At 48.8% G+C, this 16,315-nt stretch overlaps 1 protein-coding gene across 1 annotated transcript in view; it reads left to right on the plus strand.

The window, feature by feature from the left end:
• The window catches only part of capn3a (calpain 3a, (p94)), a 79,590-nt gene that overhangs the window by 527 nt on the left and 62,748 nt on the right, over positions 1–16,315 (plus strand). Inside the window, exon 2 of the mRNA XM_065025939.1 lies at positions 4,771–4,840. Within this exon, the coding sequence (XP_064882011.1) occupies positions 4,771–4,840 (70 nt within the window). The remainder of the gene's footprint in view (positions 1–4,770; positions 4,841–16,315) is intronic.

A 16,315-nucleotide genomic window follows, 5' to 3' on the forward strand; every position in this document is an offset into this window, starting at 1 on the left:
GGAGACCCTCCGTGGAGTCTCTGGGGTACAAGGAGCTGGGACACAAGTCCAACAAGGTCAAGAACATCGTCTGGAAGAGACCCAAGGTAGGGGGGGGGTCTGGAGGAGACCCAAGGTAGGGAGAGGAGGAGGGGGATCTGGAGGAGACCCAAGGTAGGAGGGGAGTGGGGGGATCTGGAGGAGACCCAAGGTAGGAGGGGGGGAGGAGGGGGGGATCTGGAGGAGACCCAAGATAGGAGGAGGGGAGGGGGTGGATCTGGAGGAGACCCAAGGTAGGAGGGGAGGGGGGGATCTGGAGGAGACCCAAGATAGGAGGAGGGGGGGTGGGGTGGATCTGGAGGACCCAAGGAGGGGGGAGGGGGGAGTGGGGTGGATCTGGAGGAGACCCAAGGTAGAGGGAGGGGAGGGGGTGGATCTGGAGGAGACCCAAGGTAGGAGGGGGGAGGGGGGATCTGGAGGAGACCCAAGGTAGGAGGGGAGGGGGTGGGGTGGATCTGGAGGAGACCCAAGATAGGAGGGGAGGGGGATCTGGAGGAGACCCAAGGTAGGAGGGGGGGGGTGGGGGGAGGGGGTGGATCTGGAGGAGACCCAAGGTAGGAGGGGAGGGGGTGGGGTGGATCTGGAGGAGACCCAAGGTAGGAGGGGGGGGGGGGGATCTGGAGGAGACCCAAGGTAGGAGGAGGGGAGTGGGGGGATCTGGAGGAGACCCAAGGTAGGGGGAGGGGAGGGGGGGATCTGGAGGAGACCCAAGGTAGGAGGGGAGGGGGGGACATACAGGAGAGGAAGATGATTCAACAAAGAGGGGGAAGGAATGGACATGTGGGAGGTTATATCCTACAATACCAAGTCAACAACAAGGACGTTTCAGGATGCTTTTTTGTTATGTTCATACAAATATTTACACATGTTAAATTTGCTGAAAATAAACGCAGTTGACAGGAGAGGACGTTTCTTTTTTTGCTGAGTTTAGGATTACTAGTACCTGTCTTGACTGCATCAAACCGAGAGTTTAGGATTACTAGTACCTGTCTTGACTGCATCAAACCGAGAGTTTAGGATTACTAGTACCTGTCTTGACTGCATCAAACCGAGAGAAGCTAGTTGACTAATTGAGTCGGCATGTGTAACAGTATCGCTTTCGTCTCTCTCCTCGCCCCAACCTGGGCTCGAACCAGGGACCAAGTGGGTGGGCCTATGCCCTCCCAGGCCCACCTATGGCTGAGCCCCTGCCAAGTCATGTGAAATCCATATATTAGGGCATAATGAATTTATTTCAATTGACTCATTTCTTCATATGAACTGTAACTCAGTAAAAATCATTTAAATTGTTGTATGTTGCGGTTTTATTTTTTTGTTCAGTATAGAATATCCAAGCAATAAGGCTAAGGGTTGTTGTTATGCACGACGTAACACCTGGACACAGTGCTTAGCCGTGGTATATTGGCCATATACCACAAACCCCCGAGGCGCCTCATTGCTATTATAAACTGGTTACCAACATAATTAGAGCAGTAAAAATCAAATATTTTGTCGTACCCGTGGTGTACATTCCGATATAACCACAGCTTTCAGCCCAATCAGCATTCAGAGCTGGAACCACCCAGCTAGATCACATGTTAACTAATCCACGTGTCTGTGTTTCTGTGTGAGTGTTGGCATAGTGTTTGCCAGTACGTTCCTTCTATTTCCAAACAATGAAAGTGCTTCATCAGCTCCATACTGTTGTTATTCACTGTAATGGGCCACTAGTTCACAGCACTGAACTAGTTTAGAATACATGCAAACCTAAAGTGACAGATATACAGTTGAAGACAGAAAGTTTACATACACCTTTAGCCAAATACATTCAAACTCAGTTTTTCCACAATTGCTGACATTTAATCCTTGTAAAAAAAAAAAAATCCCTGTTTCAAGTCAGTTAGGATCACCACTTTATTTTAAGAATGTGAAATGTCAGAATAATAGTTGAGAGAATGATTTATTTCAGCTTTTATTTCTTTCATCACATTCCTCATGCCTTTTGCACACAATGTATATAGACTCCCCTTTTTTTCTACTGTGTTATTGACTTGTTAATTGTTTACTCCATGTGTAACTCTGTGTTGTCTGTTCACACTGCTATGCTTTATCTTGGCCAGGTGGCAGTTGCAAATGAGAACTTGTTCTCAACTAGCCTACCTGGTTAAATAAAGGTGTTCTCAACTAGCCTACCTGGTTAAATAAAGGTGTTCTCAACTAGCCTACCTGGTTAAATAAAGGTGTTCTCAACTAGCCTACCTGGTTAAATAAAGGTGTTCTCAACTAGCCTACCTGGTTAAATAAAGGTGTTCTCAACTAGCCTACCTGGTTAAATAAAGGTGTTCTCAACTAGCCTACCTGGTTAAATAAAGGTGTTCTCAACTAGCCTACCTGGTTAAATAAAGGTGTTCTCAACTAGCCTACCTGGTTAAATAAAGGTGTTCTCAACTAGCCTACCTGGTTAAATAAAGGTGTTCTCAACTAGCCTACCTGGTTAAATAAAGGTGTTCTCAACTAGCCTACCTGGTTAAATAAAGGTGTTCTCAACTAGCCTACCTGGTTAAATAAAGGTGTTCTCAACTGGCCTACCTGGTTAAATAAAGGTGTTCTCAACTGGCCTACCTGGTTAAATAAAGGTGTTCTCAACTAGCCTACCTGGTTAAATAAAGGTGTTCTCAACTAGCCTACCTGGTTAAATAAAGGTGTTCTCAACTAGCCTACCTGGTTAAATAAAGGTGAAATAAAAAAATAAATCCCAGTGGGTCAGAAGTTTACATACACTCATTAGTATTTGTATTTGGTAGCATTGCCTTTAAATTGTTTAACTTGGGTCAAATGTTTTGGGTAGCCTTCCACAAGCTTCCCACAATAGGTTGGGTGAATTTGGGCCCATTCCTCCTGACAGAGCTGGTGTAACTGAGTCAGGTTTGTAGGCCTGCTTGCTCACACACGCTTTTTCAGTTCTGCCCACAAATGTTCTATAGGTTTGAGGGCAGGGCTTTGTGATGGCCACTCCAATACCTCGACTTTGTTGTCCTTAAGCCATTTTGCCACAACTTTGGAAGTATACTCGGGGTCATTGTCCATTTGGAAGACATTTGCAACCAAGCTTTAACTTCCTGACTGATGTCTTCAGATGTTGCTTCAATATATCCACATAATTTTCTTCCCTCATGAAGTCATCTATTTTGTGAAGTGCACCAGTCCCTCCTGCAGCAAAGCACCCCCACAACATGATGCTGCCACCCCCGTGCTTCATGTTTGGGATGGTGTTCTTCGACTTGCAAGCCTCCCCCTTTTCCTCCAAACATAACGATGGTCATTATGGCCAAACGGTTCTATTTTTTTCCCATCAGAACGGAAGACATTTCTCAAAAAGTACGATCTTTGTCCCCATGTGCAGTTGCAAACCGTAGTCTGGCTTTTTTATGGTGGTTTTGGAGCAGTGGCTTCTTCCTTGCTGAGAGGCCTTTCAGGTTATGTCGATATAGGACTCGTTTTTACTGTGGATATATATACTTTTGCACCTGTTTCCTCCAGCATCTTCACAAGGTCCTTTACTGCTGTTCTGGGATTGATTTGCACTTTTCGCACCAAAGTACGTTCATCTCTAGGAGACAGAACACGTCTCCTTCCTGAGTGGTATGACGGCTGCGTGGTCCCATGATGTTTATACTTGCGTACTATTGTTTGTACAGATGAATGTGGTACCTTCAGGCGTTTGGAAATTGCTCCCAAGGATGAACCAGACTTGTGGAGGTCTACAATTTTTTTTCTGAGGTCTTGGCTGATTTCTTTTGATTTTCCAATGATGTCAAGCAAAGAGGCACTGAGTTTGAAGGTAGGCCTTGAAATACATCCACAGGTACACCTCCAATTGACTCAAATTATGTCAATTAGCCTATAAGAAGCTTCTAAAGCCATGACATCATTTTCTGGAATTTTCCAAGCTGTTTAAAGGCAGTCAACTTACTGTATGTAAACTTCTGACCCACTGGAATTGTGATACAGTGAATTATAAGTGAAATAATCTGTCTGTAAACAATTGTTGGAAAAATTACTTGTGTCATGCACAAAGTAGATGTCCTAACCGACTTGCCAAAACTATAGTTTGTTAACAAGAATTTTGTGGAGTGGTTGAAAAACTAGTTTTAATGACTCCAACCTAAGTGTATGTAAACTTCTGACTTCAACTGTATCCTCCCAGTCAGCTAATCCACATGTCTGTCTGTTTCTGTGTGTCTTCAATATATATCCCCCCAGTCAGCTAATCCACATGTCTGTCTGTGTCTGTGTGTCTTCAATATATATCCACCCAGTCAGCTAATCCATATGTCTGTCTGTTTCTGTGTGTCTTCATTATATATCCCCCCAGTCAGCTAATCCACATGTCTGTCTGTGTCTGTGTGTCTTCAATATATATCCCCCCAGTCAGCTAATCCACATGTCTGTCTGTGTCTGTGTGTCTTCAATATATATCCACCCAGTCAGCTAATCCACATGTCTGTCTGTGTCTGTGTGTCTTCAATATATATCCCCCCAGTCAGCTAATCCACATGTCTGTCTGTGTCTGTGTGTCTTCAATATATATCCACCCAGTCAGCTAATCCACATGTCTGTCTGTGTCTGTGTGTCTTCAATATATATCCCCCCAGTCAGCTAATCCACATGTCTGTCTGTGTCTGTGTGTCTTCAATATATATCCTTCCAGTCAGCTATTCCACATGTCTGTCTGTTTCTGTGTGTCACCAGGAGATCTGTGAGAACCCTCAGTTCATTGTGGGCGGAGCCAGCAGGACAGACATTTGCCAGGGAGACCTTGGTAAATAATAACTACACTACACTACACTGACCCCAACACTACACTGACCCCAACACTACACTGACCCCAACACTACACTGACCCCAACACTACACTGACCCCAACACTACACTGACCCCAACACTACACTGACCCCAACACTACACTGACCCCAACACTACACTGACCCCAACACTACATAACACTGACCCCAACACTACACTGACCCCAACACTACATAACACTGACCCCAACACTACACTGACCCCAACACTACACTGACCCCAACACTACACTGACCCCAACACTACACTGACCCCAACACTACACTGACCCCAACACTACATAACACTGACCCCAACACTACACTGACCCCAACACTACACTGACCCCAACACTACACTGACCCCAACACTACACTGACCCCAACACTACATAACACTGACCCCAACACTACACTGACCCCAACACTACACTGACCCCAACACTACACTGACCCCAACACTACACTGACCCCAACACTACACTGACCCCAACACTACACTGACCCCAACACTACATAACACTGACCCCAACACTACACTGACCCCAACACTACACTGACCCCAACACTACACTGACCCCAACACTACACTGACCCCAACACTACACTGACCCCAACACTACACTGACCCCAACACTACATAACACTGACCCCAACACTACACTGACCCCAACACTACACTGACCCCAACACTACACTGACCCCAACACTACACTGACCCCAACACTACATAACACTGACCCCAACACTATACTGACCCCAACACTACACTGACCCCAACACTACACTGACCCCAACACTACACTGACCCCAACACTACATAACACTGACCCCAACACTACACTGACCCCAACACTACACTGACCCCAACACTACACTGACCCCAACACTACACTGACCCCAACACTACACTGACCCCAACACTACATAATACTGACCCCAACACTACATAACACTGACCCCAACACTACACTGACCCCAACACTACATAACACTGACCCCAACACTACACTGACCCCAACACTACACTGACCCCAACACTACACTGACCCCAACACTACACGGACCCCAACACTCCACTACACTGACCCCAACACTACACTGACCCCAACACTACACTGACCCCAACACTACATAACACTGACCCCAACACTACACTGACCACAACACTACACTGACCCCAACACTACATAACACTGCCCCCAACACTACACTGACCCCAACACTCTACTGACCCCAACACTACACTGACCCCAACACTACACTGACCCCAACACTACATAACACTGACCCCAACACTACATAACACTGACCCCAACACTACATAACACTGACCCCAACACTACATAACACTGACCCCAACACTACATAACACTGACCCCAACACTACATAACACTGACCCCAACACTACACTGACCCCAACACTACATAACACTGACCCCAACACTACATAACACTGACCCCAACACTACACTGACCCCAACACTACATAACACTGACCCCAACACTACATAACACTGACCCCAACACTACATAACACTGACCCCAACACTACATAACACTGACCCCAACACTACATAACACTGACCCCAACACTACATAACACTGACCCCAACACTACACTGACCCCAACACTACACTGACCCCAACACTCCACTGACCCCAACACTACATAACACTGACCCCAACACAACACCTCCCTGACCCCAACACAACACCTCCCTGACCCCAACACAACACCTCCCTGACCCCAACACTACACTGACCCCAACACTACACTGACCCCAACACTACACTGACCCCAACACTACACTGACCTCAACACTACACTGACCCCAACACTACACTGACCCCAACACTACACTGACCCCAACACTACACTGACCTCAACACTACACTGACCCCAACACTACACTGACCCCAACATTACACTGACCCCAACACTACACTGACCCCAACACTACACTGACCCCAACACTACACTGACCCCAACACTACACTGACCTCAACACTACACTGACCTCAATACTACACTGACCCCAACACTACACTGACCCCAACACTACACTACACTGACTCAACACTACATAACACTGACCCCAATACTACACTGACCCCAACACATCACTACACTGACCCCAACACTACACTGACCCCAACACTACACTGACCCCAACACTACACTGACCTCAATACTACACTGACCCCAACACTACACTGACCTCAACACTACACTGACCCCAACACTACACTGACCCCAACACTACACTGACCCCAACACTACATAACACTGACCCCAACACTACACTGACCCCAACACTACACTGACCTCAACACTACACTGACCTCAACACTACACTGACCCCAACACTACACTGACCCCAACACTACACTGACCCCAACACTACACTGACCTCAACACTACACTGACCCCAACACTACACTGACCCCAACACTACACTGACCCCAACACTACACTGACCCCAACACTACACTGACCCCAACACTACACTGACCCCAACACTACACTGACCCCAACACTACACTGACCCCAGCACTACATAACACTGACCACAACACTACACTGACCCCAACACTACACTGACCCCAACACTACACTGACCCCAACACTACACTGACCCCAACACTACACTGACCTCAATACTACACTGACCCCAACACTACACTGACCCCAACACTACACTGACCCCAACACTACACTGACCCCAACACTACACTGACCCCAACACTATACTGACCCCAACACTACACTGACCCCAACACTACACTGACCCCAACACTACACTGACCCCAACACTACACTGACCCCAACACTACACTGACCCCAACACTACACTGACCCCAACACTACACTGACCTCAACACTACACTGACCCCAACACTACACTGACCCCAACACTACACTGACCTCAACACTACACTGACCTCAACACTACACTGACCCCAACACTACACTGACCCCAACACTACACTGACCCCAACACTACACTGACCCCAACACTACACTGACCCCAACACTACACTGACCCCAACACTACATAACACTGACCCCAACACTACACTGACCTCAACACTACACTGACCCCAACACTACACTGACCTCAACACTACACTGACCCCAACACTACATAACACTGACCCCAACACTACACTGACCCCAACACTACACTGACCTCAACACTACACTGACCCCAACACTACACTGACCTCAACACTACACTGACCCCAACACTACACTGACCCCAACACTACACTGACCCCAACACTACACTGACCCCAACACTACATAATACTGACCCCAACACTACATAACACTGACCCCAACACTACACTGACCCCAACACTACATAACACTGACCCCAACACTACACTGACCCCAACACTACACTGACCCCAACACTACACTGACCCCAACACTACACGGACCCCAACACTACACGGACCCCAACACTCCACTACACTGACCCCAACACTACACTGACCCCAACACTACACTGACCCCAACACTACATAACACTGACCCCAACACTACACTGACCACAACACTACATAACACTGACCCCAACACTACACTGACCCCAACACTACACTGCCCCCAACACTACACTGACCCCAACACTACATAACACTGCCCCCAACACTACACTGACCCCAACACTCTACTGACCCCAACACTACACTGACCCCAACACTACACTGACCCCAACACTACATAACACTGACCCCAACACTACATAACACTGACCCCAACACTACATAACACTGACCCCAACACTACATAACACTGACCCCAACACTACATAACACTGACCCCAACACTACATAACACTGACCCCAACACTACACTGACCCCAACACTACATAACACTGACCCCAACACTACATAACACTGACCCCAACACTACACTGACCCCAACACTACATAACACTGACCCCAACACTACATAACACTGACCCCAACACTACATAACACTGACCCCAACACTACATAACACTGACCCCAACACTACATAACACTGACCCCAACACTACATAACACTGACCCCAACACTACATAACACTGACCCCAACACTACACTGACCCCAACACTCCACTGACCCCAACACTACATAACACTGACCCCAACACAACACCTCCCTGACCCCAACACAACACCTCCCTGACCCCAACACAACACCTCCCTGACCCCAACACTACACTGACCCCAACACTACACTGACCCCAACACTACACTGACCCCAACACTACACTGACCTCAACACTACACTGACCCCAACACTACACTGACCCCAACACTACACTGACCCCAACACTACACTGACCTCAACACTACACTGACCCCAACACTACACTGACCCCAACATTACACTGACCCCAACACTACACTGACCCCAACACTACACCGACCCCAACACTACACTGACCCCAACACTACACTGACCTCAACACTACACTGACCTCAATACTACACTGACCCCAACACTACACTGACCCCAACACTACACTACACTGACTCAACACTACATAACACTGACCCCAATACTACACTGACCCCAACACATCACTACACTGACCCCAACACTACACTGACCCCAACACTACACTGACCCCAACACTACACTGACCTCAATACTACACTGACCCCAACACTACACTGACCTCAACACTACACTGACCCCAACACTACACTGACCCCAACACTACACTGACCCCAACACTACATAACACTGACCCCAACACTACACTGACCCCAACACTACACTGACCTCAACACTACACTGACCTCAACACTACACTGACCCCAACACTACACTGACCCCAACACTACACTGACCCCAACACTACACTGACCTCAACACTACACTGACCCCAACACTACACTGACCCCAACACTACACTGACCCCAACACTACACTGACCCCAACACTACACTGACCCCAACACTACACTGACCCCAACACTACACTGACCCCAACACTACACTGACCCCAACACTACATAACACTGACCCCAACACTACACTGACCCCAACACTACACTGACCCCAACACTACACTGACCCCAACACTACACTGACCCCAACACTACACTGACCTCAATACTACACTGACCCCAACACTACACTGACCCCAACACTACACTGACCCCAACACTACACTGACCCCAACACTACACTGACCTCAACACTACACTGACCCCAACACTACACTGACCCCAACACTACACTGACCCCAACACTACACTGACCTCAACACTACACTGACCTCAACACTACACTGACCCCAACACTACACTGACCCCAACACTACACTGACCCCAACACTACACTGACCCCAACACTACACTGACCCCAACACTACATAACACTGACCCCAACACTACACTGACCTCAACACTACACTGACCCCAACACTACACTGACCTCAACACTACACTGACCCCAACACTACATAACACTGACCCCAACACTACACTGACCCCAACACTACACTGACCTCAACACTACACTGACCCCAACACTACACTGACCTCAACACTACACTGACCCCAACACTACACTGACCCCAACACTACACTGACCTCAACACTACACTGACCCCAACACTACACTGACCCCAACACTACACTGACCCCAACACTACACTGACCTCAACACTACACTGACCCCAACACTACACTGACCCCAACACTACACTGACCCCAACACTACACTGACCTCAACACGATTGTCTCTTCTCTTGCTAGTTTGCTGTTAACTTTGGACAGTTGAGTTGAGTGTTTTGAATATTTGTGGGGAACAGGTCCCCCTTATCCTCTGTTGTTGCTATGCCTGTGGATGTTGTTGCTACGCCTGTGGATGTTGTTGCTACGCCTGTGGATGTTGTTGCTACGCCTGTGGATGTTGTTGCTACGCCTGTGGATGTTGTTGCTACGCCTGTGGATGCTGTGGATGTTGTTGCTACGCCTGTGGATGTTGTTGCGATGTCTGTGGATATGGTTGCTACGCCTGTGGATGTTGTTGCTACGCCTGTGGATGTTGTTGCTACGCCTGTGGATGTTGTTGCTACGCCTGTGGATATTGTTGCTACGCCTGTGGATGTTGTTGCTACGCCTGTGGATGTTGTTGCTACGCCTGTGGATGTTGTTGCTACGCCTGTGGATGTTGTTGCTACGCCTGTGGATATTGTTGCTACGCCTGTGGATGTTTATGGTGAGGAGAGGTCAGGGGTGTAATGTATTGACTGGTACTGAGGAGAGGTCAGGTGTGTGATGTATTGACTGGTACTGAGGAGAGGTCAGGTGTGTGATGTATTGACTGGTAGTGAGGAGAGGTCAGGTGTGTGATGTATTGACTGGTACTGAGGAGAGGTCAGGTGTGTAATGTATTGACTGGTACTGAGGAGAGGTCAGGTGTGTGATGTATTGACTGGTATTGAGGAGAGGTCAGGTGTGTGATGTATTGACTGGTACTGAGGAGAGGTCAGGTGTGTGATGTATTGACTGGTATTGAGGAGAGGTCAGGTGTATGATGTATTGACTGGTACTGAGGAGAGGTCAGGTGTGTGATGTATTGACTGGTACTGCGGAGAGGTCAGGTGTGTGATGTATTGACTGGTACTGAGGAGAGGTCAGGTGTGTGATGTATTGACTGGTATTGAGGAGAGGTCAGGTGTGTGATGTATTGACTGGTACTGAGGAGAGGTCAGGTGTGTGATGTATTGTCTGGTACTGACGAGAGGTCAGGTGTGTAATGTATTGACTGGTACTGAGGAGAGGTCAGGTGTGTGATGTATTGACTGGTATTGAGGAGAGGTCAGGTGTGTGATGTATTGACTGGTACTGAGGAGAGGTCAGGTGTGTGATGTATTGACTGGTATTGAGGAGAGGTCAGGTGTATGATGTATTGACTGGTACTGAGGAGAGGTCAGGTGTGTGATGTATTGACTGGTACTGCGGAGAGGTCAGGTGTGTGATGTATTGACTGGTACTGAGGAGAGGTCAGGTGTGTGATGTATTGACTGGTATTGAGGAGAGGTCAGGTGTGTGATGTATTGACTGGTACTGAGGAGAGGTCAGGTGTGTGATGTATTGACTGGTACTGAGGAGAGGTCAGGTGTGTGATGTATTGACTGGTACTGAGGAGAGGTCAGGTGTGTGATGTATTGACTGGTACTGAGGAGAGGTCAGGTGTGTGATGTATTGACTGGTATTGAGGAGATGTCAGGTGTGTGATGTATTGACTGGTACTGAGGAGAGGTCAGGTGTGTGATGTATTGTCTGGTACTGAGGAGAGGTCAGGTGTGTGATGTATTGACTGGTACTGAGGAGAGGTCAGGTGTGTGATGTATTGACTGGTACTGAGGAGAGGTCTGATGTGTGATGTATTGACTGGTACTGAGGAGAGGTCAGGTGTGTGATGTATTGTCTGGTACTGAGGAGAGGTCAGGTGTGTGATGTATTGACTGGTACTGAGGAGAGGTCAGGTGTGTGATGTATTGACTGGTACTGAGGAGAGGTCAGGTGTGTGATGTATTGACTGGTACTGAGGAGAGGTCAGGTGTGTGATGTATTGACTGGTATTGAGGAGAGGTCAGGTGTATGATGTATTGACTGGTACTGAGGAGAGGTCAGGTGTGTGATGTATTGACTGGTATTGAGGAGAGGTCAGGTGTGTGATGTATTGACTGGTACTGAGGAGAGGTCAGGTGTGTGATGTATTGACTGGTAATGAGGAGAGGTCAGGTGTGTGATGTATTGACTGGTACTGAGGAGAGGTCAGGTGTGTGATGTATTGACTGGTACTGAGGAGAGGTCAGGTGTGTGATGTATTGACTGGTACTGAGGAGAGGTCAGGTGTGTGATGTATTGACTGGTATTGAGGAGAGGTCAGGTGTGTGATGTATTGACTGGTACTGAGGAGAGGTCAGGTGTGTGATGTATTGACTGGTACTGAGGAGAGGTCAGGTGTGTGATGTATTGACTGGTACTGAGGAGAGGTCAGGTGTGTGATGTATTGACTGGTACTGAGGAGAGGTCAGGTGTGTGATGTATTGACTGGTACTGAGGAGAGGTCAGGTGTGTGATGTATTGACTGGTATTGAGGAGAGGTCAGGTGTATGATGTATTGACTGGTACTGAGGAGAGGTCAGGTGTGTGATGTATTGACTGGTACTGCGGAGAGGTCAGGTGTGTGATGTATTGACTGGTACTGAGGAGAGGTCAGGTGTGTGATGTATTGACTGGTATTGAGGAGAGGTCAGGTGTGTGATGTATTGACTGGTATTGAGGAGAGGTCAGGTGTGTGATGTATTGACTGGTACTGAGGAGAGGTCAGGTGTGTGATGTATTGACTGGTACTGAGGAGAGGTCAGGTGTGTGATGTATTGACTAGTACTGAGGAGAGGTCAGGTGTGTGATGTATTGACTGGTACTGAGGAGAGGTCAGGTGTGTGATGTATTGACTGGTACTGAGGAGAGGTCAGGTGTGTGATGTATTGACTGGTACTGAGGAGAGGTCAGGTGTGTGATGTATTGTCTGGTACTGAGGAGAGGTCAGGTGTGTGATGTATTGACTGGTAATGAGGAGAGGTCAGGTGTGTGATGTATTGACTGGTATTGAGGAGAGGTCAGGTGTGTGATGTATTGACTGGTACTGCGGAGAGGTCAGGTGTGTGATGTATTGACTGGTACTGAGGAGAGGTCAGGTGTGTGATGTATTGACTGGTACTGAGGAGAGGTCAGGTGTGTGATGTATTGACTGGTATTGAGGAGAGGTCAGGTGTATGATGTATTGACTGGTACTGAGGAGAGGTCAGGTGTGTGATGTATTGACTGGTACTGCGGAGAGGTCAGGTGTGTGATGTATTGACTGGTACTGAGGAGAGGTCAGGTGTGTGATGTATTGACTGGTATTGAGGAGAGGTCAGGTGTGTGATGTATTGACTGGTACTGAGGAGAGGTCAGGTGTGTGATGTATTGTCTGGTACTGACGAGAGGTCAGGTGCGTGATGTATTATAGCCCTGGTAACCTGTCCCATTATAGGCCCGGTAACCCGTCCCACTATAGCCCTGGTTAACCTGTCCCACTATAGCCCTGGTAACCCGCCCCGGTAACCTGTCCCATTATAGGCCCGGTAACCTGTCCCATTATAGCCCTGGTAACCCATCCCATTATAGCGCTGGTAACCTGTCCCATTATAGGCCAGGAACCTGTCCCATTATAGCCCTGCTAACCTGTCCCATTATAGCCCTAGTAACCTGTCCCATTATAGCCCTAGTAACCTGTCCCATTATAGCCCTGGTAACCTGTCCCATTATAGGCCTGGTAACCTGTCCCATTATAGCCCAGGTAACCTGTCCCGTTATAGCCCTGGCAACCTGTCCCATTATAGCCCTGGTAACCCGTCCCATTATAGCCCTGGTAACCCGTCCCACTATAGCCCTGGTAACCTGTCCCACTATAGCCCTGGTAACCTGTCCCACTATAGCCCTGGTAACCTGTCCCATTATAGCCCTGGTAACATGTCCCATTATAGCCCTGGTAACCTGTCCCATTATAGCCCTGGTAACCTGTCCCATTATAGCCCAGGTAACCTGTCCCGTTATAGCCCTGGCAACCTGTCCCATTATAGCCCTGGTAACCCGTCCCATTATAGCCCTGGTAACCCGTCCCACTATAGCCCTGGTAACCTGTCCCACTATAGCCCTGGTAACCTGTCCCACTATAGCCCTGGTAACCTGTCCCATTATAGCCCTGGTAACATGTCCCATTATAGCCCTGGTAACATGTCCCATTATAGCCCTGGTAACCTGTCCCATTATAGCCCTGGTAACCTGTCCCATTATAGCCCAGGTAACCTGTCCCGTTATAGCCCTGGAAACCTGTCCCATTATAGCCCTGGTAACCCGTCCCATTATAGCCCTGGTAACCTGTCCCACTGTAGCCCTGGTAACCTGTCCCACTATAGCCCTGGTAACCTGTCCCATTATAGCCCTGGTAACCCATCCCATTATAGCCCTGGGAACCTGTCTCATTATAGCCCTGGTAACCTGTCAAATTATAGCCCTGGTAACCTGTCCCTTCAAGGGAGAAAACATCTAATCTCTCCCCCTGCGAGCCTCATAACCGGCCTCTCCACCTCTCTACCAGGGGCCTCTCCACCTCTCTACCAGGGGCCTCTCCACCTCTCTACCAGGGGCCTCTCCACCTCTCTACCAGGGGCCTCTCCACCTCTCTACCAGGGGCCTCTCCACCTCTCTACCAGGGGCCTCTCCACCTCTCTACCAGGGGCCTCTCCACCTCTCTACCAGGGGCCTCTCCACCTCTCTACCAGGGGCCTCTCCACCTCTCTACCAGGGGCCTCTCCACCTCTCTACCAGGGGCCTCTCCACCTCTTTACCAGGGGCCTCTCCACCTCTCTACCAGGGGCCTCTCCACCTCTCTACCAGGGGCCTCTCCACCTCTCTACCAGGGGCCTCTCCACCTCTCTACCAGGGGCCTCTCCACCTCTCTACCAGGGGCCTCTCCACCTCTCTACCAGGGGCCTCTCCACCTCTTTACCAGGGGCCTCTCCACCTCTTTACCAGGGGCCTCTCCACCTCTCTACCAGTGGCCTCTCTATATTGTGCTGGCTCTATGGAAGAGATTCAAGCTAGCAGCACTTCTCATTGTTGAGCTGTTCGTCCATCCTGGGGAACAAAGATCTATGCAGGCTGGGACCAAAATATTCTAAATGCTCAAAACTGACATTGTTCAAAAGTTAACTCCCTGACTGGGCACATCCTCCACACCGGGGTGGAGGGACAGCCAGCAAACACTGAGGGACAACCAGCAAACACTGAGGGACAACCAGCAAACACTGAGGGACAACCAGATAACACTGAGGGACAACCAGCAAACACTGAGGGACAACCAGATAACACTGAGGGACAACAAGAAAACACTGAGGGACAACCAGCAAACACTGAGGGACAACCAGATAACACTGAGGGACAACAAGAAAACACTGAGGGACAACCAGCAAACACTGAGGGACAACCAGCAAACACTGAGGGACAACCAGCAAACACTGAGGGACAACCAGCAAACACTGAGGGACAACCAGAAAACACTGAGGGACAACCAGCAAACACTGAGGGACAACCAGATAACACTGAGGGACAACCAGCAAACACTGAGGGACAGCCAGCAAACACTGAGGGACAACCAGATAACACTGAGGGACAACCAGAAAACACTGAGGTCAGGAGGGAGACTTTTCCTCAACAACACAAAGATATCAGAGGAAATATTGCATTAGTATTATTCAGATATCAAGTCACATCTGGAGACAACCAATGGGATGATGATGGCCACTGATAACCAATGGGATTTTGGCCACTGACAACCAATGGGATGAGGGCCACTGACAACCAATGGGATGATGGCCA

Source organism: Oncorhynchus nerka, linkage group LG12 (assembly GCF_034236695.1).
Source record: "Oncorhynchus nerka isolate Pitt River linkage group LG12, Oner_Uvic_2.0, whole genome shotgun sequence".
NCBI classification, from domain to species: domain Eukaryota; kingdom Metazoa; phylum Chordata; class Actinopteri; order Salmoniformes; family Salmonidae; genus Oncorhynchus; species Oncorhynchus nerka.